This window comes from Gobius niger, assembly GCF_951799975.1.
Source record: "Gobius niger genome assembly, chromosome: 14".
In the NCBI taxonomy this organism is placed as follows: domain Eukaryota; kingdom Metazoa; phylum Chordata; class Actinopteri; order Gobiiformes; family Gobiidae; genus Gobius; species Gobius niger.
In genome coordinates, this window is record NC_136865.1 from 19,748,430 (window position 1) to 19,774,763 (window position 26,334).

A 26,334-nucleotide genomic window follows, 5' to 3' on the forward strand; every position below is an offset into this window, starting at 1 on the left:
TGAAATGCTTTATTGGTTCATGTTTTGCTCAATATGAGAATAAAGTCCTAGCAGTCCTTTAGAAGCCTCAAGTAACAATTTTATTAGCGGTTTATTAGCCACCAATTTGTTTCAATCAGTCGAGCAGTCAAACAGTTATTTCATATTGTCCCTGTATCAACTTTTCAACCAGATTAAAAGGTATAAAAAAAACATGGCGACAGTAGCGACTTGTAGCTTACAGAAAAGCTCATATGGCTGTAAGCGCTCGTGAGGATGAAGCTGAGAAATGAGCTGCGGCTATAATTATGTTGCTTGCCAGTGCCAGCCCAGTCTGCCTATGTTTTCATCTCACTCCTCAAGTCTTTGGATCAATACCAAATCCAGGTTTTCTTTGTAGGTCCTTAGCTCCCATGACGCCTCAGACTAAGGCCTCTCTGACGTTGGGGATAACGACAGAGCGTCTTCCGTATTTGTCTGGAAAAAAAACATATATACATATTTCAAGCGAGTTCGTTTCTGGCCCGGTGTCGGCATGTACGGGAACGTGTGTGTCCTTGGGTGTTTTGCTGAATGCGGCAGAGGGTGGAGTGGCAGATCAATATGAAACAAATGAATTCAGATCGATATTTAGCCCGCGAGTGAAGGAGAGGAGAGAGGAGGAGGAGACACCCACGGCACTAAGCCAGAGTCAGGGTGTTGCACGGTGGACCGGCGTTTTTTTTTACGTGTGGGACAGGGAACCACGGTGGTACCGAGCCTTTAAACAGTCCGTCTATTTTCAACGCATTTTATTTGTGCCCACATTTGAGCTCCAAACAAATCAAATGTAAGTGTTGCAACTGTGACCAATCCGTTTCACAGGGGGCATTTTTAACATGTCCAGGAGCAATTCGAAAAAGAATGAAAGTTTGTTGAGGTTTAAATTACAGGGTTTCCAGGTTGTATTTAAAATAAAACACCAATGAGACGGGATTTTGCTGTTTGTTTTGTTGCAAAGAATACCTTTTTTCTCCTTGTGATCTGTTCCTTGTTTAGCCCATGTTTTAGTTCTTGCTTATTCAACTGCATTTGTCCTGTTTAGTTCATTCTTGGCATACCGACACTCACATTAGACTTTGTGTCCTTTAGATTTACTTAATAACATGTCCCTTTGAGAGCTAAACACTTTCCTTTGATGTGCTACTTGAATCACTGCACTTGGCAAAGGGCGCGACAATGACTTCCCTGAAAAACAATGGCTATCTTCACAAACAGACCCGCTCCTGTCCTTCTACTCCAAATTTCAGATGCATTTTGAGATCCGTGCAGGTTAAAAATGAACGGTTAAACTCCGGCTGAGACAGGGAGACGTGGTCGCCTGCTGTTCCAGAGCGGAGTGGGGGTAGAATGGGCCCGTATTGCACCGAGTTACATCATGCTTCTGTGGGCTTTTATAACTCAATTTTAGAGGCGCTGCGCTTCAGAAAAATAAACGTATTAGGTGTTAAAACCAAATAAGCTGAGAAGTCTTTTGTTTGTTGTTGCATACGTTATTTTAGGGGTGTCACAGAAAGGCAATAACACGACAAGAGAATATAGATGCTGTTGTTTTTATTTGTCATTGAATTAATTCATTTTGAAGCTTCATTCTAACAAGGTCAAAGAGTTTCTCTAGCAATTATTGTTTCTTGACCAGTCAGGTTTGCAATACTAATATCCCCATTGACTTTATATACTGTAAAGGCACAGCTCCATTTCATAGCACTTTATCCCAACCACAGTTGTCGCATTACATTTTTAAATCATACTATTTATTGGTCTTGGCTCTGAGAAATACTGTAGGTAATGTTGTAGGTCAAAGACTAGCTTCATGAAGTTGATTGTAAATAAATGATCTGCTATTATTCTATTGAATACAGCTGCGACTGTCAAAGCGAGTTTGCGGTCTGAGGTCTGATACATTTAGTCGCAATGTGTTTTATAAATTCACTATAATCCATCGCTCTCTTCAGCCAGCAGTATCTCGTGGCGTGCGAGCGCTGCATCAGAGATTTAGAGATTGTTTAGAAACGCTATACCTCAGATTATCAGCACATATAATGAAACTCGATCCAGGCTCGAGTATATATTGGTCTAGACCGTGATGGAGAAGTCACTGGGGAATTAATCCGGTTTCAAATGTCAATTGTTGAGAATATTATTTTGAGCAGCGCAATACATACAGAAGGCAATGGATTCCTACTCTATCGATTGCAGTGTCTTGGCCTTTTTATATCTCCAGTGTGAGCCATACGAACGATCATTTCTGAGGAGTTTCAAATGAGCGTGTGTCTTCCATTATATAATACCAGTAATTAATAGCAATTATATGTAACCAGACACTATGGTTTTAAAGCTATGAATCCTCTAAACACATCCTCAAATCTATCTTAGGTCTATTTATTGCCGCTATGGTTGACTTCAGTGCTGTAATTTCTGCTTAAGCTGTGAAATACTTATGCTTCGAGGAGTGAGTGCTTTGAAACAGTCGGACTGCTCATCTACCCGCAGCAAAGATCAGAAGCCATTTGGAAGCGCGGAGTGAATGAGTCTTTAAAGCAATAGCAGCGAAAACAAACACTGCTCAAGGTTCATGTGCACTTCAGTCACATCTCAATAATGCTAAAGACCTCAGTTTGCGCTTAAGTGTGCGAGTCTATGTAAGCAAATATAGGCTGTGCAGTGCACAGGCGAAAGAGAACAGAGCAGTGTGGAAGCGTGCTCCCAAAACAATTTAGCCTTGGTGCTCACAAGTGGGACTCGAGTGGAGATGAATGACACTTAATATTATACGTTACATGTGCATTTATTCAGTGAGAACTCAGATCCATTTCAAATCCACTTTACCTTTAATAAGAGCTTTTTATTATTTGTATAAGAGCATTACACTGTTTATTTAAAGGCTACGAGGGACAAAGTAGAACGGGACTTTTTTTTCAAGAATAGGACTGTGTATAATAAATTGTCGATTGTGTATACCATAATAATTAAGTTATGGTAAATTAAAGGAACAGGCCACCGTTTTTCCATGCTGAGATATGTTCTTACCTGAGCTTAGAGGAGTTGATGTGTACCTGTCTGGTCTTTACGCGTGCGCTCAGTCACGCAAAAAAACCAAAGACGTTGTTAGCATTTAGCCTCTCCTCCTCTCCTCTATGGGGCCAAAGGGGGGGAAGTTAGAAGCGACCAAGCTCTTCCACCTTTTCCTTATTTAAACAACGGGTTACATGAGTAGATACACGATCCAAGTCTAGTTACACAAAATTAGGGTTGGGCGATATGGACCAAAAGTCATATCCCAATATATTTAGGTTGAATATCTACGATATAAATCCCGATATTTTATCCACAAAGTGAGAGCTGTGAAATCAAATGTTAAGTCAAAGTCAAAGCCAAATACGAGTAGTTTTATTGAAAACTCAATATAAAATGTAAACTGTATAACAAAGCTCCATAAAGTGCACATTTAAATACATTTCTATATAAAGAGAAAACAAAATAAAGTGCTCCGTTTAATAAACTTTTCTAAAAATCAGCTTGAGATTACCTGTTTCTTTATGTTAACTTAATAGCTCGCCCAGCCCTACACAAAATTAAACATGCCAATTTTCTGAGCGGATAAAAAGGAGTACAGTATTGTAAGGCGTAATAACACCTTCGACGTCCGCGCACTAATATCTTCAATATATCTTTATTTAAATAGGGAAAACATGGAAGAGCTTGGTCGCTTCTAACTTCACCCTTGTTTGGCTCCATAGGAATATGCTGGGAGAGGCTGAATGCTAACACATCTTTGGTCTTTTTGTGTGACTGAGGGCACGTGTAAAGACCTGACAGGTACGCATCAACTCCTCTAAGCTCAGGTAAGAACATGTCTCAGTATGGAAAAACGGTGGCCTGTTCCTTTACGCATTAGTAAATAAGTTGTGTTGGAAAATTCGGTGGAATTTAAAGCATGTCGGGCTGTTAAACTTAAAGCTTATAAACTGCAATTTTTAAGCCCTACATAGCCTAACACAACACATTGAGATCATTCCACATGTATCCAGATGTTCTTAAGAAACAAGATTGAGACTGGGCCAATTAGCGACTTTCCATGACTATCCCACAGAATGGCATCATCTTTGTTTTATGCAGCACAAACCTATTGTACGGGTGGTATTTTTACTACAGTATTAGTACTACGTACGTGCAGTAGAGAAGGCAGATGACTTTCTCTCGCAGTGCGACAAGGAAAGAGACAAAAGAAGAAAGATTGGATAGATGCCATGATCTAAAGTAGTTCTTTTTTGTCTGTTTTTTCAATGACACGATCTGCTTTTTCAAATGAACTCTAGGTTCCGTAGTACGGCGCACTTCAGATAAATGAGGTGAAATAAGGCGCACGAGGGCGTCTGAGTCCATTTCTGGGACGTTTGAGCGAATCACGTCCAAAGCGTTGAGCTCAGCAGTCTCCGAGCCACATCACTGTCACTCATTTCACCCTTGTTGAACTCACACTATCATTTTCACCTTTGGCAATTTCACACAGCGAGTAAAGCTGACAGACAGTGACCATGGAGAAACACGAGATAAAGGGGAAGGGAGCAGCGCCACTGAGGGCAACAAAGAAAAGGAGAGACTCTGAGCGGCCTACCATTTAGTACAATCTTTTTGTAATTAATCAATCTGCAATAAAAAGGAAACAACATCAGTCTCAAGGTCGATGCGACAATCAAAAGTTTCCGGGTCAAGGAAAATGTCCGCCAAGTTAAACTAAACCGTCTCGAGTCGATAATTAATTATGAAAATAGCAGATGATTAAAAGCGCTAATCATTTTAGCTGTAATCCCAGGGCGATCGAATCTCTTCCTTTTGATGCGACAAGTCTTTGTGCTTTAACTAAAGAGGGGAGGAAGCCGGACCCGCTGAGGCCCGGGAGGACACATAGACAGACAGACAGACAGACAGAGAGTGGGAGAGACTTGCGGCAGTGATACAGACCCAGCTAAAAAAAGACCAGGGGGAGACAAACATCGCCGAGTCGTTTTTAATCTGACAACACTTCCCCGTCTCCTCGGTCGTCCCTCAGAGCTGGTGCCTTATGCCTCTGCTTTTTCCACATCACCTCAAATCTTTGTCATGACATTGTTTTTCATCGATATGACCGAACAAAGTAAAACAAAAAAAGAAAACTGCACACGATTAGCAATCAGAGACCGCAAACTGAACTCAAAACTGGGGATCAACCATCACACTGAGCAGTCCACGATGTTTGACTGTTAATTTCACATCTTAAGTCAGTGTAGCTCTCATCATAACATCCATGTGGTCTGTATAATTTAGTGATTGCGATTAGATTTGCGATGTAGGTTTTAAAAATCAGGATTCATGTTCAGGAGCATCTGAGAGAAAATGAATCCAAGGGTCACACGTATTTTGCAGAGGTCTGGATGGGGGATAGTTGTTTGCCGAAGATATTGTACGACCTAAAACATAGCCGCTTTCTTTTGCGATATACTAATTGCAATCGTTCATGTTGTCATTTCGATTCCACCGCGATTGGTTATGCAGCCCTACTTCACGTCTCACTCGCCGAGTTCTTTTTAATCTGACAACACCTCCCCCTGTCTCCTCGCTCGTCCCTCTGAGCTGGTGCGTTATGCCTCTGCCGCTCTGCATCTCCCTCATATGTAATGCGTTTTGGCGTGCCGTACCCACGAGTGCTTGTCCTGCCAGCGCCGCCGACGTCCCGAAAGCCGGGTCACGAGTTCAGCCGCAGCAGTGACATCATCATCAGACGCTGGCATTACTCACGGCTCACCTCACGTCACTGTCTCGAACTGTGGCGGAGCGGCGCGAGCTCGCTCACGTCCATATGGGAGGTTTAGCAGTGTTACATGCGATGTCAAAGTATGCTTCAGTGACTGGGGCAGGGGCTTGTCAGCTAAAATTAAATGTTGAGCATTGCTTTAAAAGATTCATTGGAGAGGGGGGGGGGGTACTTGAGCACTTAGCAGGGGGAATTATTTCAGATTTTTAAAACAAGTTGAAACAGAGAGTCATCAGGCAAAATTTATTTAAAGGGAGATTAATTAATGATGGGAGCATTTTAGCGCGTTTAGTTGACAACGTCTCTCAAGGTAGGGGATACTCGGAGTAAAAGTTAAAGGGACAATATGTAGTTTAAAAATGTCAAACTTATGTATTTTCCTCCCCCTACATGTTCCAACAATGTCCTAAGGTGTAGAATGAGCCCAGAATTATTCACCACAACTGCCTCTAAAATCCTGCACTGTCACTCAAAAAGGTGTTAATTCGGATCCGAATTGCCGCCATGCACGAGCTTAATATAGAAGGTGCAGTTACACGTATGACCTGAGGTGGTAGTAGTGAGTATAAAATGGCTAACTTGCATCTAGCCCCTTTAACAACTCAAGGGGTCCGCGAGGGAAAAAACATTGGGAGTCACTGATCAAAGGACCAGGGTTCTTCTGCGTCCTTAATAAAAACTGTGCGGTCGTCATGCCACAGGTGTAGATTGAAAGTATGAGAAGAAAAAATATTTGAAGCAATCTTAATTGATATCCTCCGATGATGCTGCCCAGAAGAATATGAAATGCTCCTCTCAGGTGATGCACATAACACTGGAGCTTTGGAAATGAAGACAGGACGGTCTGTGCGGAGTTAGTAAACCACTTTGTCAATTTAGCGCCCAACATCCAAATGAAGATTGTAATTAAATTAGCAAAGCTTCGTAACAGAGATGAATAATTCTGCAACAAACAGACAACAATCTGTTCTTTTTAATTAGTTGCGCAACTTTTTTGCGGCAGATGAATCGCCTGAAAACCTGACTGGAGGAGATTAAAAAATGTGTTTTCCATGTATGACTCTCGCATGTAAATGGTGCGATGACGTTACACCTGTGCAAAGGGGGTAAGCCTGTGTCAAATTGGCCCATCTGCTGTCGTTACGAGCCCTTCCCAACCTGGGACGCCGTCTAACGCGGAGAATGAAGAGCTCTAAACGCTCACAAATACAGATATCAGCTACAAAAGGCAGTGTGGGAATGACTGTATAAATAATACATCAACGGCATCAACTGGGTCCCATTGTTGAAGCATGCCTCTGCACTGCACCACTTGCACATGCAACATCTCTATTCCAGCGCGCATACGACTTTATCTGCTCGACTACTGCGATAAAACAGAAAAACGCCGGAGCAGGTACACCCGAAGGCATGAATATTTTAGGAGGGATACCAAGAACACAAAGTACATCAAACTAATAAAGACAGAGCGAACAAACAGGAGCAAAGTAGGACAGCCAAATAGACGGCGTGTCTGAGGGAACGACAGACATATTAACTCGAAGAGACAAGAGCAAAACAGAACAAAGGATGAAACGATCAGAGGCGAGACGAGGGAGGAAGAAAGAGGGCGCACTCGGGTGGTGAGAGAGAGGAGGGGAGAGAGGAGGGCAGCTGGATTAGCCGATTCCACCATTATTTGGGATTATAAACGTCACGGTGTTAAAATAGCACAGATTTTAGAACATAAGGTTTCTTAAACGGTCCTCAGTACGTGCCGTTACGGTCTTTAGGGGTCAAAAGAAAACAGGAAAGGAGAAAAAAAGAAAGCCAGGATGGTAGTTGAGGAAACAAACAACATTCCATACAATAACTGTTGTATGAATAATTTAATACTCAAGGTTAGCAGTGTCAGTAATTGAAAATAATCACCCCCAAGTCGGTATAGAAGGGTAGAGAGGAGAGCACTGCAGTTGCTGAAGTCAGGAGCAAACACTGAGCTGCATTTTGTTAAAACTGTGTGTCTTGGAACTACTACTAAAGTGAGAAAGAAGAAGAGAAGAGGCAGTGCACTTATTTAAGTGGCAGAGACGGATGGCCTAGGTTAAAAAGCATGAATCTTCCTCTACTATATTGCAAAAGGTGTATAATGTAGTAAAATCTGAAATATTATATTGTAAGAAGTGGGAATTGATGAGTTGAAGACACATGGCTTTTTAGTGTTATGACACCATTTACAGGACTTTCGGCCCTTTAAATGATAGAATATTCAATTTGGAATTGTTAATAGCTACGGCAATGGACCTAACTGGAGCCCCGTGGACAGGGGGGTGGAGAGGAGGCTGGCGGAGGACGCTGAGCCTAGATCAGGGGCGCAGGGTTGAGGAATTCTGCGGTCCGACCCGGACACACAGCGCCAGTCTCAGACGTTAACCCCTGCCACACCGACCTGCTGTTACTGCGGCAACGGGCACCCGAGCAGCACCAGGCTCAAACTGGTGATAAAACAAGTTGGCAACAAAGGCCACATCTGGAACAGATGTGTGGACGTAGAAGACAATTGTACCACATTAAACAGGCTTTTGTCATGTCCTTATGTCCTTCATTATTTTACCAAATACCGACTCACTGAAACATTTCATCACAGTCTGGCTTTTGAATTTCCTCTTTTTTGCTCATCCTTTTCACTCTTTTAATTGAATTTAGTATTGATGCATCAATGTAGATTGAAAATTGCTAAAAAAAAAAAAAAATCTATAGGTTTTAACCATGAACCATTGTATATTCACATTAATCAGTCCCTTCAGGATTTTGCGATGATGTCACGATCGCTATTATTATATGAAATTTATGCAACTGTGACCAGAAAATCAGTGCGGCAATGAAACTTTCCCAAAACCCTGCAACACTCCCGGACAGTTTCTGATCTGTTAAGTCCGCTTTACTCTGTCTGTGTCTCATTTCTCTGCTAACGTGGACCTTTAAAAGGCTTTTATCTGACAGATAAATACTACGTGCATTTATATTTCTTTTCCCTGTGTGATGCGTCGCTCGCTTGTGTCAAGCGCTTTCTTTGCTGTGCGAACTTGCTGTTGAGCCGAGGGCCGAAGCTCAATGAGTGAAATAAACCGAGGGCGTCATCTGTTCGGTTCTCCTCAGAGTTCAGGGAGTTGTGTGGCTCTCACTACAGACAGGTGTCTGTCTGCTCCGCCCACTGTCCACAGCAGAGCGGAGACAAGGAGACGCGCACGGCTCTGTTTTGTCTATGATAGAATTATTTTATATGCCTATTATAGTTCGATAGCCGATAAACTCTTTGGTTAAATCTTTTAAAACTGCGGGGGAAAAAAGTGGATATACTGTATATCTTTATCCGTCCCCACAAATTATCATCGCAACTTTAGGAAAATCAGGCAACAATCACAAAAATTGCCCGCAAAATCCTGGAGGGACTGTTGAGTTGTGCCAAAACCACAGAGTCCTTATCTCTTTGAACACTGCGCCATAAAACAGGATAATGTGAATTAAATACAATAGTTAATATGCCAGACATTAATTAAGTTTTCTTTCAAATTAACAATAATCTTCAAATGCTGAAAGTGCAAATGTCTAAGCTTATATTGAGCAGGAATTTATCAGGTCGATCAATGTAACATCGATCTCTATCTCAATTTCTGTTTTTGGACTAAATTTAAGAATGCCAAAACATGTTGATGAAGCACTGACGATGGCCTGGTTTGCACAGTTAAATCAACAGCAGTGACTGCGAGGGGGAAATGTGTGCCCTGAGAAAACACATTGTGAAAATATCAGGACAAGAAGGGCTTATTGTGTTGCCCCGGCAGAAAATAGCTCTTATTTTCGTCAAATAGGGCCAGCGGGTGACACCAGCACAAATACAAGAATGTGAAGTCTGGCAGCCCAAAAAGTAGCTGCAAGGCTTCCAGGCTCAGAACGGCAGTTTTCTACGGTGTCTGATAATCGGGACGTGACCCTCCAATGACCCCACGACTTACCAGGATACATCGCAGCTCAGTCAGGCCCCGCTACAAATGAATGGGCTCAAATAAGACAAGGAGAAATGCTGGTAATTCTCTTATTTAGACTCACATATCAGGGTTTAATCACAACACAATGAGTCAGAGAGGAATGACTCGATTAAACTGATGGCGCAGTGATGTTTTCATTGAGCCACTCACTAAAATGGCTGACCAAGTCTTTCTGCTGGCTCGGTACCATTGAGCAAGGAATACAGCGGATAGCATTCATTGGGTTATGAATATTTCTTATTATACACTAGAAGAACTTAAACTGAGATTAGGGCTGCACAATGTATCGCCAAATTCATGTTCATGTCATCAAGTTATAATTTTTTCTCTCAGGTGGTGCAGTTCTCATGAGCTTCTATCAACTGAAACTTTTACTTAACAATAAAAAAAGAGAAAAGAATGGAGTGTTTCTTGTTGCGTTTGTGGCCATTTGTTATAAAAACATAATCTCTCATAAATTATCTTTAGCACATTTTTCATACTAAACAAAAAAGTTGTGCAGCGCAACAGTAAGAAATGTTTTGTTGTTGTTGTTGCCTGTGACTATGTAAACTATTTGACATGAAAAAAAGATTTGTTACAATATTATATATTCAATTATACATTGAGAAAGATTATGGTTATTTACTGATGACCCAAATAATTAGTTTGTGAATTATTATCCCTTAAAATCTGACCAGGCTTAGTAATAATGTTTCTAATGGATAAACTACCATTTACATGGAGGCGATCTTAAACATTATTCTTACCTGATGGCATTTGCATCATCGTTGAGGAAGCACAAGTTGTCCCACAATTCATCTGGAAAACAGAAGCACATACATTCACCTTTAAACCTAATTTGAATTAATATACTCCAATTTAATTACTAATATGTATATTTATGAATTTGTGTTTGACTAAAGGGTAATATAGTGCCTGGCGTGCGTCCCATTTTCTAACACTATCATTATTTCATTGCAAGTATAGACTGTAAACTGATGAAATACCAGAATCTACATGTAGCTGTATACGGTTGTGCCCTGCGGCGCTCATTAAGTATCAGGTTTTTAGTTAAACACATCTCCACTTTCTCTCTCTCATACGAAGCATTTCATTATAGAATTTGCAGAGGTCAATCCATATGTATTTAATGCAGTGCGGAAAAAAATCTGATCAGGGAAAGTATTATTTAGTTGTTGTTTTTTACCCAATTTAAAATTAAATGACCGATAACAATCACACATCACGACATCAGGTAGCACCAAGGAGCTCCTCAAAAGGCTTTCCACTCGTCTACATAAACTTGAGGAGTTGATAGCTTTCTGTACATTAAGTTTTAAGTTTGCACTGTCTTTATTTCATATGTAGCATTTGGGGGGTAAAAACCCACAGATCGAGCATTTATTGGGGAATCAAAAGCAAACACTGGTGCTGTGTCTCTGGAAAAGACACTTCACTATCATTGTTCACCCAGGAGGGGCATCTGGCTTAAAATCTGCCCAACAGCTGGTGAAACAAGGGCCGCAGCAAAACACTGTGGTTAACAACCCTCCGATAGGAAGCTTTTTTTCATTGGGTTATCAAATTAAAGCGCATGAAAGAAACCCAACGGATTCTTTTTCCCACCAACAACTTCATTAAATTGATCACGGCATGTCTTTAACTTTAATTTACAAATGTCCAATAATTTGTATTTCACACGACAACTAACCTGCGGCTAAAGATTTCGTTCGCCACTTTGCAGATGGGAGAAACAAATTCGGCAGCAGTGCGTATTTGAAACGACGGCGCACACAATGGCAGCTTGCGCGGGGATTCCTGAGGTCTGTCTGAGCCATTAATGTATGCTGCGGTTGGATGTCATCAATTATGAATGAGGAACATAGGGGATCCGCGGCGCTGGTTGGGAATCATGGGAACGGCTCTGTCTCTGCGGTGCCCTGAATATCAGTAACACACGGTCTTGATAACCAGATATAGGCAGGTTAGCGCGTGCATATGGAATTAGATTAGAGGCTGGATTAACACAACTTTGTTAAAAATTGAGGTCACACAGATTTGCGATGGAAGTTCATTTGAGGGAAAACGTGATATTTTAGCTGCGACTGTGATTGTTGCTATTGAGGGAGCTGTACACTGGGCTAATGATGGACCCAATTTGTATCATTTCCATGTAAACGTGTACGTGTATTTTACCACTGACTTTGCCTTTGGTTCAATTCTCGAACAAGGAGCCAAAAATGTCGAAAGAATTGCGAAAAAATGTCTTAGAAAGGGTGTGTTCGTGACCCAATAGACCATGATAAGAATTAGGGCCGCATGATGAAACGCAATCGAATCAAAATCTTGCTTCCATCCACCACTTCTTATTCGATCTTACACTGATTCATATCTATAATGTGTTGGTTTCTGTCTTTCTTCCTATGGCGCATGAACTGTGCTTTGCAAATAAACTTGCCTTGCCCTGCCATTTGTGAACTGGAGCTTCCCTCTGTGCGGTGTTGAGCGCAATGCCGCGTTCATGTGCAGGCTCCATGTGCGTGTTGCCTCATACGTGTCTGTCTTGACTCGGGGCCGCTTCCCCTTTAAGCTCCAGGTATTCACAAGTGTGGTGACCCCGCCAGTGAGTTCAAACCAAAAGCAGACCCATATAGCCCGATCACGAGCCTGCCGAGCTGCTGCCTCCGTTATGTAAGATTACGTAACACCAGGTCTGTCTGAGCAATATTTCAAAAAAAAAACAAAAAACCTGGGGGTCCCACACTTCAGCCGGCAAAACACCGCACCATCATCCCCCTCAGGACGGGCATTCGAGACTTTCACGGAGCGAAAGTCGTACTTAAAAACAAATAGGTTCACGCTGGTATCTTGTGGGAGTGATTCTCTCCTCTACGCTCTCCCCTGTGTCTCGGCTGTGCTCTCCCAGACTGCAAGCGCAAGCACAATTTTGACATCAAAGTGGCTCCCCATTATTTTCTTGAGAACTACAGCAGAGGTCATGGAAAGGTTGAGCCCGGGACGCGACTAAAACAAAAGCTAGCCCCCCCCATCCCCCCCCCCATCACTTATCATAAATACAATAAATCCCGCCCACCCTTATATGTCAAATCACATCATTTAAGGACATCTAATTCAGCCATTAAAATGTATAAGAAGCGACTCGGGCCACTTGCTGAGATCGTAACGGCCTACAACGGTAATCCAATTTTGAATTTTATCCTGCTCTTGTTAATACAACTTCTAATAGCCAGCCCCCACAGCTTTGCAGGTGTTAAAATATTTAGACACGGTGCCAAAACAAAGCACAAAACCATTCAAATCCGCTGAAGTCGTAGCTGCTCACACGAAATTGGAAAAAAAAACGCAGAGCAGAAACGCATATGTAACAATATAACTGTGCAATCTCGGATTTTTACTGTCGACAACAACTGTGTGGAAAGTGTTAGAGAAAATGTGGGCAGAGATAAGAGGATGCTATGTAAATAGAGAAACACAGAGCAGCCTGATACGCCGCATAAGGGACTATAAGGTAAAGCCAAGATATGAAAGACTGCTGCAACATAAAGGGGGATATATAGACAAAAGAAGAGGTCTGTTTGCATTATTCAGTATTGTAGAAACAGCTGTGAGTTAGTCAACAAAGAGGGATTCAAATAGCATTTAAAACATATAAAAGCATATCCATAGTATACTGACAAGAGGAAAATTACAAGAGTGACTGCACTTGTTGAATACGACTCTGCATAGCTTCACATTTACGTATTATAACAATGCACAGGTATTTTTTTGCGCAAATGTACTATGTCTGACTGGCGGACTAACAGACAGCTTGGGGATACCCGGATGAACGGATGGAAAACCGAAAAGAAAAAGAGGCAGAGAAAACGCGGTGCCAGCGAAAAAACAGGCCAAAAAAAAAAAAACGCACAAAGTTAAACACGGGCGGTACTCACGTCAACTTCGATCGAGCTTTTTTGACGCATTTCGAAACACGTTTTTTTCTTTTTCCCCCACTGACTGGCGAGTGTTCGTCCAAGTTTTGTCTATGAATGAGGACGCAGCAGGGAGATCCACGCATGCGCCGGGTAGACTGACCACTGCCGGCTGCCTTAACTCACAAATCACACCCCTTCAAAAAAAAAACGAGCACACAGGCGCACATGCACGTAGAAACACACACACACTAAGACTTATCGGTACACACACCCTTCTTCTGCTTGTCTCCCATGCGTTGGGCCCCCCGAAAAAAAAAACTAGGTGCTCTTTCTTGGCGATGCCTTTCCCCAAAAGCTATATGAGCAGGGCAATCCTTCAAGGAGAGGCAAAAGCGGGGGAACAGAGATAACCCAAAGATAAAGAGAGAGCACCTATGGAAAAGCAGACAGAGGAGAGATGAACGCGATGAGGGGGGGATTAGCAACTAAGGGAACACATTTTTCAAACAACTGTTGAAAAATGAAGTGGCCGATAAACCAGCGCAGGCACAAGGAAAGGTTAGTCTAGACAGAGGGAGTGGAGAGAATCTTTAGGATGTAAAAAGCATTATGACATGAAGATATACTTACGTACACGAACCAGCGGGGCGATCAAAGTCGAGAAAAAAAACAAAAACTCAAATGAAAACAGCAACAAAAAAAAAGTCTTCAGTCCAATTTGAGATTTGTGTCATTACGGAGTTTGGCTTTTTGTCATTTTCCCGCGATTTTGCCCATTCCTATCCATCGTCCCTCCTTCCTAAGTCTATCCCCTAGTGGTCCCCCCTTTTCTCTCTCCCCTCCCAGTGCCGGTAGTCTTTCTCCTACCTCTGCCTCTTTTTTTTTTTTTTTCTCCCCTGCAGACCACGCTCTCCATTCTCACCTCCTTGCCTTTCTTCCCCGTGATCTGTCCATCGATCACACACTTTGACATAATACTATTCATCTCGTGTTCCTGGCTACAGATAGGTTTCGCGGGGAACAAAAAAAAAAAGAAGGAGAGAAGTTTTGGATTCGCAAACAAAACAGTGCAGAAAACTGTCTACACGGAGAGGAAAAAGCGCATAGTGGCACGAGTTCTAGCTGAGGGAACAATCCACGGCTCGGATATTTGCTAAGGATCGCCACGTTTTTGGTGTGGTCTGCAAAGTGAACGTTCGGCATAGTATGGCGCGGATGTAAACGAATACTAATAGCAGCAGCAGCAGCAGTCGTAGTAGTAGTAGTAGTAGTAGTAGTAGAAGCAGAAAAATGAATATGATCTTGCCTATGCTGGCTCTAGCTGCTGGCTGAGACTGGCTGTGCCTTCAAACGAGTAGATTGTAAGAACGCGTGAGGAGTAGGAAGGAGCGTGTACCAAGTGGTGGGTGGGGATAAAGCTCAGCAGCGAGGGGAGAGCGAGCGAAAGGGGACGGGGGGTTCGTGGAGAAATGTCCAGGAGGGAGGGACGAGGAGCACTGTAGCACTGAGCAGAGAGGAGCAAGGAGGGGCAACCATAGGAATACATTTTTCGCCTTCTCACTGTAGTCGAGCTTTTGTGCTGTTAACCCTTGACGCCGCATAGAAAGAGCGACGCCGCACATCGACTCCCACCCCTGTCGCTCCCGTTCCTAGTTTCCTCTCCCCACTATTCACCCTATTTTCTGCACGTGTACTTGAACTCAAAATTGCTATCCCCTCCCCTCTCTCTCTCTTTTCACTCTCGCTCCCGTCTCTCTGTCTCTCTCTCCCTTTCCTCGGAAGCCGGGCTTGAAATAGAGCTAGCAGGCAGGACGGGGCGAGCGAGGGGGACAGAAAAGGGGAGAGACGTGTTTGGGGGGAGGGGTGGAAGCAGCAGAGACGAGCTGACATAGAGAGCACTGTGTCTGCGAACATGTCAGCGACTCCAGAAATATGACACGCCGGACAAAAATAGTGAAAGGTGGTGCAATTGTTTATGGAAGTGTCACACCATTATCTGCTCTTGTAAAAACGATGGCTACAATAACATTATTATCATTACTGTGGTAGAGTGTTGTTGCTGAATACCCTATATAATCAATCTTTCAATAAATGTGCAGATAAAGAGCACATTTGTTACATTTGTTTCAATGTGTTGTGTTAATTAATTTTAAAGCAATCAAAATGTCAATGTTTTCCACTGTAGTTAGATACAGTGGCTAATGATATCTACTTCTTCTTGTCCATATGGAGGTTACTCTTCTGGACTAGTTTGTTCTACATTGTATGATGATTATAATAAGCAGCGTACTATGGTAAAAAATTGCAATATTCGAGAGTGAAATATTCGACTGTCTTGAATATTCCGATAATGATATTATTGCAATGTTGTTCTGCTACACCATTATGTCTGATAAAGGGCATTCAGCCCGAAACGTCACAATTTTGATGAGTTGTGACTAAATAAAAAATTGGGAGCTCCTACTGCTGTGTGGATATGTTCACTTTTTCAACACAGCATGTTTTATTACACTTGAACCAAGATTGTAAGCAATTTGCATCAACATGAAAATATTCAAAAACATACTGTACCAAGACAAAAAAAGGCCAAAAAATAAAAAGAAATGTGGAAAATCATGACTAAAACAGAATATTTTGCATGTGATGTGTTTTTGTTTTAGGGTGTGTCAGCAAAGAATGTGTAAATCTCTGTGAAAAGGAAGACCTCAGTGATTTTCCAATCAGTCTTTGGCAGACACATGATGAGCGGCTGCTGGTGGAGGCGCCATATTTGGGACAAGTCAGGTGACACCTATCAATCGAACAGTGACTGGTGATTGATACAGCGCGGCATAGTCGTGTGGAATTGGTCCCATATGTGACGTTATGTGGCCTGATATTTTGAGGCCCCCTGGAATATGGATACTGCATCACCTGGTTATGATGATGATGATGATGGTGGTGGTAATGATGTGGTAATATATTGTGCCGCCCTATTGTCTTGTTTATCATTTATATATATTTTTTGTCAGTATCAGACCTTACCCTCGTCCAGTGAGAGATCCAACCTCCGGAAGTCTTGTCCTCTTTGCTCTTAAGTAGGAGCCCTTAGGAATAATAAAAGTAAGTGGTGAGAAGAGGCCATAGCTGTGACAGAAGTCTGCCCTCTGCTGGAACAATGCGAGAAATACATGTACAAGTAAAATCTGAAAATCCTTATTGTATATCCCAATAGAGGCAATAATAAATACTCTAATAAATTAAGATAACACTAATGTTACGTGTGACTTGTCTAAAAGGCGTGGATAATCTGGATTTACAAAGGGGTAACTTGAGGCCAGTGTTTCAGCAGGTCCCCTCCCTTCCACCTCTCAGCATCAGTCAGCATCTTCTTTTGCTGCTTCAACGCATTTGCTGCCACCAGCTAAACTGACAATAAACGCGCTTAGCACCAATTAACCTTTTCCCGAGGTATGACATTTCATTTTACAGCCATTATTAAGGCGGTTAGATGATGTGAATGTTGCTGACTTAACTGCTAAAAGTTATGAACTTGGGCTAAGCTAGGCTAATGCTACGAGCTACCCTTTGCATAAATTCCGACAGTTACATCTTCTTTAAAGATTTTCCTACATAATGTATCGCAGTTTTGTATTTCGCTTACCCTTGTGCCTTTCAGATGCCCAGCGTGACGGTGAAAGATGTGAACCAGCAGGAGTTTGTCAAGGCACTGTCAGCTTTCCTCAAAAAGTAATTTACTGCTCAGTGCATGCCTGGCACGTGTCCACCACCTCTGGCATCTCTCAGACACACTGCACGTGAGCTGCACTTGGACAGGCCATCAATACATATTAATGAATATTAATACTGATATTTCATGAATAGATAAATAAATAAATGTATTTTTTTGTACCAGCATATAGAATATAGAATTTTATTATTGTCTTTTAATCCAACAGATATTGTTTTGTAAAGCCCTTCTACATCTCCTTTAAGCAAGGTTTAATAAAGGAAATGGTGATGATTATAATGATCAATAAAGGAAACTAACTTTGTAAATGTAACTTTAGTTTGTAGTATATTAATCTTTCCATGCATAAAGTGTGGACATACATTTCCTGTCCACTTCTGATATGTCTGGAAAAACATGCTACTAAACCAATTGTGTTACTCTAAATTCAAGTCTTTATAAATTTGTTGTGTATTACGCATTTTTAAGCTTCTATTTGCTATGGACACATTTTTATTCATATTTCCCTTATGCATAATTACCCACTCTTGCCATCTGTTGTTGAAGTAGGCACTGCCTTCACTTGCCACTGGATGTTGTGTTCTAATTGCTGTCCACAGATCAGGGAAGCTGAAAGTGCCAGAGTGGGTTGACACTGTGAAACTGGCCAGACACAAAGAGTTGGCTCCCTGCGATGACAACTGGTTTTACACCCGAGCAGGTCAGTTATTCCAGCACTGTTCACAATAGATCCATTAAAACGGCAGCGGCAGCAGCCTCTGAAACACTATAGTGAAGTGATTATTCAAGAGATTTAATTAAGGTTGATTTAAATAATGCATAAGTGGCTCAAACCTAATTTACCGTGAAGAATGGAAACAGCAGTCAAGTTAGTTTACTGGGTTTAATGATTTGTGTGCACACAGTTTACTCAATTTGTAATTTGTTAATTGTTGTAAATGTTGGCAATTACGCAAACGTGTTTATAAGCAATTTAGTCAGATTTAGTATATGTTGAGCTGTGCAGTGACAGACAGGATCCATAACTAGAAAGAAAATTACCTATTAGACTTTTAAGTGCATAAAAATGGGCTTTGTTGAACGTAATATGTATCATCAAATGTAGCAGTGGATTATTTGCTTGAAGTTTTATAAGTTATTGCATCCTGACTCACAGCAATAAGTTCCCAGGTGTGAACCCAGACCAGGTGGAGCTTTTCTGCGTGGAGTTTGCATGTTCTCCCTGTGTCTTCAAAGGTTTCCCCTGGGTGCTCTGGTTTCCACACTACCACTAAGAGCAGGGTATTGGTTCCCCCTCTGAAAAAGACTTTATGAAATCTCAGTGTGACTTTCCTGGTTCAAAAGAAAGAAAGAAGAATTGCATTACCAATGTAAATAGCATACATAAATTCATCCATATTTTACTGAGAGTTAGCGACCCCTTGCAGCACAATATCTTTAAATATTTCAACAATGTATGCAGCAGTTGACCTATGTACACCTGTCTGCGCCGCTATCTTATCAGGCTTAGAGTATATGCTGAAAAAGGCTTACATTTGATAAGCTGGTATGTTTGACTTCATGTCTTTTTGGTGTTTTTTGGGATGAAACCAGTGCATTGCCACATATAGAACAGCCTGAAACTTGCCACACTCAGGAAACATTATTTTCTAAGCAAGGACTACACCAAGACCAAAACATGACTATGGTAACCAACAACTAGAACAAGAATCTTTCACGAAGTAGTCACCTTTTCCTCTGCAGCATCCACAGCCCGCCACCTGTACCTGCGTGGGGGTGTCGGGGTGGGAGCCATGATTAAGATTTATGGAGGACGGCAGAGAAATGGCGTCTGCCCTGCCAACTTCAGCGTGGGCTCCAGAAATGTGGCCCGTAAAGTCCTGCAGGCGCTAGAGGGCCTGAAGATGGTGGAGAAGGACCCCAATGGGTATGAGAGAGGAGATATTCAATCAGTCATTTAATGCAATGTTTGAAACCTCGCAACCCCCACCTGAACCGAGCACATCGTCTTGAGTTTGGCATTACTCAAATCTAAAAGCTTCTTGAAAAAAAGCACCAAAATAGTGACGAAAACACAATAAACAAGCCACAAAAACACTATGAAAAAGTGATTAAAAAGCAAAAAAAAGGAGCTACAAATTGTGCTGGAAAAGCAACAATAACACAACAAAAAAGACGAAAACATGACAAAAATAATCAGTTTTTTAAGTCTTAGCTTTCAAATGCAGCATTGGCCTGGCCTATAGGCTGTGAACTCCAGTTGAGAAGCAGTTTTTCCAGTCGAAATCCAGTTTGGATTTGGGTAAAGCTGATCTGGAGAAAATGCGCTCGGTAAAGGCGGGTGGTAAGAAGTTAAACACGTTTAAGAAAGTTAAAAGTCCTATGTTTTACCTTAATCGGACCAAAATGGTGCATATGTAGGGCATCAAGGTAATTTATCCCTATGCTAGTGCAAGGCTAGCGCATTTCTATGGTATCAGCTAACCTGCATTAAAAACAGTCTGACCCGCTCCACATAGCATCTGAAGCAAAACACTTATAACGCCAGACTAACAATATAAATGTCTGTGTTGATGGAATAATTTTAACCATTTTGCATTTAAAAGAACTTATATTTGAGCAGCATCTGCTTCGTGGTTGTATAAACTACGCAGCGGTGCAGTGATCTGCTAGAAAACAGTCCCTCAAAATGCGATCATTCATGTGATGCAAGGTCAGTTATATTCCAAAAAATTCTATCGACATTTGTATGATTTTGTGGCGCTATAAGTGATTTGCCTCAGATGCTCTGTGGAGCGGGTCAGACTGTTTTTAATGCAGGCTAGCTGATACCATAGAAATGTGCTTGCTATGCACTAGCCTAGCGCCACGAAACTCTTCAAATATGACTGCATGAATTACAAAAAAAATATCTCCAGAAATCAACAACACGCTAGGAAATGAGGCCCTATGTCAAAAATCCTGAAATATCCCTTTAAAAGGTTGAGTAATTGTAAAAGTAAACGGTTTCCTTTTTTAGTGGACGAAGACTGACACCTCAAGGCCACAGAGACTTGGATCGAATTGCCAGTCAGGTGAGATTCTTATGCATTTATATCTGTGTTTTTTTTTTTTTTAAAAGAAGGGGTATTATATCATAATACATTATAGCTACAGTATAGTGTGTTTGCTAAAGGGATCCCACATTAAACACCTACTTATACCAATGATTATTCAAACATGTTTATATGAAAAGTATAAAAACAAATGTATGACTTCTTTAACGTTACTTTTCACTTGTGTGTGTAGGTTGCCTCTGCAAGCAAGAAGCAGCGCAGTTTACAAAGCACCGTCTGAGGAATGCATGCAAACAGACCAGAGCAGTGATACGCGCTGTATGTCATGAGTTTCTCGTATTTACTCAAGTGCGCTCGCCTCTCACACCACTCGTGCCCTCAGTAACCCGGCACAAGAGGTATTTCACAGATATGCAGTTATCTATGCTACTGTACAAGGCACTTAAAGCATGCTCTCAGGCACTTCATGGTGTGTCAAATGCAGTATCTATCTGTATCGTAGCGGTTCTTGCTATATTCCAAAATTGGTTAAAGTGTTGGTTTGGTTAAAGGCAGGAAAGGGGTTGGTGTTGCTATATTTTGCATTATTTTAAAATGAATATTCCAAATCTTCAAATGTTGAGCTCTTTGTTGACAATACTTTATATATTGAGCATTATGTGATTATCTTTAGTATTTTTTTTTCATTTGTGGTATCAGAGGTGATGTTGAACTTTGTGCTACTTTGTATTACTTGCCAGTAGACCCAGAAATTGACAAGATATAATTTCTGAATTATAATTTTCAAAAGAGCCATATGCATTTTGTATTGTTTTTGCAGAAAATGTCGTCAGATTCTATGTAACATAATGCTATTCTACTGATTGAAGGTGGGGGGTACTTGTCTCAAAGCCGTAGTAGCATCCTTGTATCTTACTGTGAACTCAAAAAGCATGGAAGCATGTTTTCAAACCTTTATTCCTGTGACCTGTATGCAAATGAGAGATATGCAAAATAAAGACTCAGTACTGTGAGTCTGTACGATGATGTTTTTTGGGTGAGTTTAGTTGCTGGACATGGTGGACTGGATCCAGCTGGTGAAGCGGCACACGCGGGCGTAGACGCTGGGATGGTCTCTCATAGCGCAGTCATAGCCCCAGGACACGACTCCCTGAAGCATGCCACTGCACACCAGGGGGCCACCAGAGTCTCCCTGCACAGAGGACAAGTGTCAGGTTATGAAACAGTACAAGGGGAACACAATAGAGAGCTCCACACTGGGCTATATGGGCTGAACAGTATTGTATGGCTTTGTTTGGATCAGGAGGGTTAGACCTGTCATCGTTACAATAATTGTGATTGGTCACAGAATTAATCACATTCAATTGATTTTTTTTTTTTTTACTTGCCCCAGCACCGCTCTAGTAAAGTTTGAGATTGTGTCGTCAAAAGAAGTGGAATATAATAAACTGGATGACTTATCATATGAGATAGTGTTGACATAAAAGTATTCTGACACCGTAGTCATGCCTATTAACTATGAGTTAATCCACAACTCCTTTTGAAAACATTTTTATAAATTAAACATTTTTGATGATTGTCCTAAAAATAACACTTTTTTCTTATGATTGTCTGCAGTGTTTAATTAAAAAACACAATGTCCAGACACATACGAGCCCGACAGCACGGTTATGTAATCAGTTTTTTACCTGGCAGCTGCTTGCTCCTCCAGACATGAACCCAGAGCACAGCATGTTGGGAGTCATGAGGTGGGGGTAGGAATTCTTACAGATCCTGTCGTCGATGATGGGCTGTCTCAAGCACTGCAGTCTGTCAGGCATCATACCTGGAGGAAAAAGAATGTGTCAGATATGCACTAATTAAGAAAATACGGTATAATGCATAAAGGTCCTTCTATGTTTTCTAAGTTCATTTTTCAGATTTTTTCTTGTGTCCATTCTCTGAACTCACTTCCATTGGCGGACATGTTGCCCCATCCGGACACCAGGCAGTTCTCGTCGGCCACGGGGCACCTGGAGGGCAGAGCCACGGTCTTGACGTAGCTGTTGAGGGTGGCGGGACGGCTCAGTTTGATCAGCATGATGTCATTGTCCAGGTTGTAGCTATTGTACTGGGGGTGCTTGATGACTCTGGCAGAGTCGATCCACTGCTCTGTGCCCTCGTTCACGGCAATGTTGTGCTCACCCAGACGAACATTGATACGACTTAAGAGAATGAAAGACATGTTAGTCTCTTCTACCCATGCAACTTCCTTTATGATGTTTGATGAGGAGGAGCACACATGACAGATGATAAAATGATGCAGGTAAATTATCACTTCTAACCATAATAGACACCATGCCACCTGTATCATACACTGGTCATTATTTGGAGTCATATTTGCTGACAATAAGGAGAATAACTTAAGGAGAATAACTTTTTGCACTTACGACTTGTAGCAGTGAGCAGCAGACACGACCCACTGGCTGGAGATGAGGGAGCCTCCGCAGAAGTGGTATCCCGCGTTCAGAGACACCTGATAGGGGACAGAGTTTTTGGGACACTCATATCCTCCAACAATCTTTTCATCTTCTGCAGCGACTGTGGAGAAAACAAGGTAAAAATGAGTCCTTATGCTCTTGAGTTTTTGAAAAAATATTCAATTCTAGATTTAGAAGTTCAAATTCGTGTCCTTACAGGCTGCGCCAAGCAAAGCCAGGAAGATGAGGGTCTTCATTGTGATCTGTCTCAGGACCGGGACACCAATATTGCTGTTTATATACTGTATGCTGTGCACCAATCCTGCTGCATTTCTCATGATAGAGGGTTGCAGCGTAAGCAGTGTACTGGGAAACAGCCATGTGCTCGTAAGAAATTACAGGAAAACCTTGAGTTGCATGGAAACCGAAAAGATAAAGTAACTGTACCTGTCAAACCAGAATTGACTGAAAACTAATTTTTAAGAAAATACTTTGGATGCAATGTAATAATGTACTAATCAAACACCTTATCCTGTTGGAGTTGACTGCTGCCTGGGAAACAGGATGGAGAAGGTCTTTGAAAGAAAGCAGGCAAAGTACTTAGTGAAATGGTCACATTTACAGTGGGGAAAAAAAGTTTTTAGTCAGCCAACAATTGTGCAAGTTCTCCCACTTATAAAGACGAGAGAAGCCTGTAATTTTCATCATAGGTATAAGTCAACTATCAGAGACAAAGTGAGAAAAAAAACAGAAAATCACATTGTCTGATTTTTAATGAATTTATTTGTAAATTATTGTAGAAAATAAGTATTTGGTCAATAACAAAATCTCATTTTAATACTTTGGTATATACCCTTTGTTGGCAATGACAGAGGTCAAATGTTTCCTGTAAGTGTTCACAAGGTTTTCACACACTGTTGCTGGAATTTTGGCCCATTCCTCCATGCAGATCTCCTCTAGAGCAGTGATGTAGATGGGCAACACGGAGTTTCAACTCGCTCCAAAGATTTTCTATGGGGTTGAGATCTGGAGACTGGCTAGGCCACTCCAGGACCTTGAAATGCTTCTTACGAAGCCACTCCTTCATTGCTCGGGCGGTGTGTTTAGGATCATTGTCATGCTGAAAGACCCAGCCACGTTTCATTTTCAATGCCCTGATGGAAGGAGGTTTTCACTCAAAATCTCACGATACATGGCCCCATTCATTCTTTCCTTTATACAGATCAGTCGTCCTGGTCCCTTTGCAGAAAAACAGCCCCAAAGCATGATGTTTCCACCCCATATTTCACAGTAGGTATGGTGTTCTTTAGATGCAACATTCTTTCTCCTCCAAACATGACGAGTTTGCATCGTGCTCCTTTTCAATCACGTATAAAAAATAAAAAAAATCATGTATAGTTGTTGAAATGTGAAAACATGTAACTAACATGACTGAAATAAATAAATGAATAAAATATATTTTTTTACCAAAAACTTCCATTTTGGTTTCATCTGACTATATGACATTCTCCCAGTCCTCTTCTGGATCATCCAAATGCTCTCTAGCAAACTTCAGAGGGGCCTGGGCATGTACTGGCTTAAGCAGGGGGACACGTCTGGCACTGCAGGATTTGAGTCCCTGGTGGCGTAGTGTGTTACTGACGGTAGCCTTTGTTACTTTGGTCCCAGCTCTCTGCACGTCATTCAGTAGGTCCCCCCGTGTGAGGATCAGCACCTCCAAATCCGAGGCCATGGTTCTCCACCGGAAAAAGGTGACTTCCCCTCTTCAGGTCGGTGGCGAGTCCTTGCCTCAAGTGGAGGAGTTCAAGTATCTCGGGGTCTTGTTCACGAGTGAGGGACAGATGGAGCGTGAGATCGACAGACGGATCGGTGCGGCGTCAGCAGTGACGCGGTCGCTGTATCGGTCTGTCGTGGTGAAGAGGGAGCTGAGTCGGGACAAAGCTCTCGATTTACCGATCTATCTACGCTACCACCCTCACCTATGGTCATGAGATTTGGGTAATGACCGAAAGGACAAGATCTGAATACAAGCAGCCGAAATTAGTTTCCTTCGAAGGGTGGCTGGGCGCACCCTTCGAGATCGGGTGAGGAGCTCAGTTGCGGGAGCAGCTCGGAGTAGAGTCGCTGCTCCTTAAAGAGTAAATAAACGGGCGTGGCAGAGTCTTTCCCCACCCACAAACAAAAGTCAAAAATTGCTGAGAAAGGGGTGGTCTCGGAGGCTTTGGGGGAGACGAGGGGGGTGAGTGTGTGGGCGGGGTCTGCTCTGTTGACAGTCTCAGACTGACGGGACTGACAGACGGCTGTTACCACTGTCACCACTGTGCGCAAGATTTATTTTTTCGTAGGATAGTTGGTCCACTCTCATGACTTGTGATTGCTTGATGTAGCAACTATCCTACGAAAATAATCCCAAGTGAGCTGAATAAAATACCAGTAGAAATATTTATTACGTTGTTTGTTGTAAATGTACGTAAAGCCTATGAAGAGCACCTCACTGTCCCCTCAGAGACACTCACTTTACCAAATGCATCCAGCAAGATAATTAATTTATTCATTTGAAATACTGTCCACAAAACATGTCACACAATTGTCTGTCTCCAAAATAAAGAATATGAAACAAGAACAAACATATGAATCAGTTTCTGCATGGCATTGAAGATGAAGTACACCATCCTCCAGATCACAAGTTTTTATTGCCATTGTAATGTTTCACAGACTTATTTGGTGCAATAGTGTATCATGAAACTGACTTTTAGACATAATAAATGACAAAGCATCTAGTCAAAAGAAATAAACAAAGATAAACAAGATATAGCAATGTAAAGGTACCTGAACTCTTTTTGTAAAAGGTTCATACTGTCTTCTTGGTTAGACTATTACTGTTTTGTTCTTTTGGTAAGACAGAAGGTGATCGAAACTAGTAAAGCAGGTAAACAAACCTTTCTGCCTTAGCAAAAGAACAAAACAGTAATAGCTCAACTCTGAGTATACAAAATTACTGTGTCCTGGTTGCTACGTGACGGAGGCATGTGTGGGCGGGGCCACAGAGGCGTGTGTGTGTGGGCGGGGCCACAGAGGCGTGTGTGTGTAGGCGGGGCCACACAGGCACAGAGGCAGAACTGATGACGTTTTCTGGACGCAGTGGACACACTCTCCTCCAACCGCAAAAAATCAAATGTAGTTGTACTCTATTCAACAACCATTTAGACCGTTTATCAGCAAAAAAAAGTGGATTTGGTGTTTAGTTACTCTTTAACATCGAAAGGAGCCAGCTGAGGTGGCTAGGGCATCTGTTCCGGATGCCTCCTGGTCGCCTCCCGCGGGAGGTGCTC

At 41.9% G+C, this 26,334-nt stretch overlaps 2 protein-coding genes and 1 long non-coding RNA gene across 4 annotated transcripts in view; 1 reads left to right on the forward strand and 2 right to left on the reverse strand.

The window, feature by feature from the left end:
* The window catches only part of LOC306973540, a 35,840-nt gene extending 20,734 nt beyond the window's left edge, over window positions 1-15,106 (reverse strand). Inside the window, exons 1-2 of one of the 2 annotated variants that reach the window (XR_013793569.1) lie at window positions 14,029-15,106; window positions 10,590-10,641 (exon numbers count right to left, since the gene is read on the reverse strand). This is a non-coding gene — a long non-coding RNA (uncharacterized lncRNA). Of the gene's footprint in view, window positions 1-10,589; window positions 10,642-13,775 lie in introns of both variants that reach the window. The other variant, XR_013793570.1, reaches the window with a different exon arrangement.
* Window positions 15,107-17,048: 1,942 nt separating this feature from the next.
* LOC306974291 (small ribosomal subunit protein eS19-like) lies at window positions 17,049-21,187 on the forward strand. The gene is made up of 6 exons (XM_079571480.1): window positions 17,049-17,207; window positions 17,416-17,486; window positions 18,087-18,187; window positions 19,231-19,414; window positions 20,507-20,561; window positions 20,776-21,187. Exons 2-6 carry the CDS (start codon window positions 17,416-17,418, stop codon window positions 20,821-20,823), a joined length of 459 nt encoding a protein of 152 aa, XP_079427606.1. The 5' UTR covers window positions 17,049-17,207; the 3' UTR covers window positions 20,824-21,187.
* A 24-nt stretch (window positions 21,188-21,211) lies between these two features.
* On the reverse strand, window positions 21,212-23,433 carry LOC306974293 (trypsin-like). Its single transcript, XM_079571482.1, has 5 exons — window positions 23,220-23,433; window positions 22,973-23,123; window positions 22,494-22,747; window positions 22,232-22,368; window positions 21,212-21,735 (listed from the first exon to the last, which is right to left on the reverse strand). The coding sequence occupies exons 1-5, from the start codon at window positions 23,338-23,340 to the stop codon at window positions 21,586-21,588; spliced, it is 813 nt and encodes a 270-aa protein (XP_079427608.1). The 5' UTR covers window positions 23,341-23,433; the 3' UTR covers window positions 21,212-21,585.
* Window positions 23,434-26,334: the final 2,901 nt, after the last annotated feature.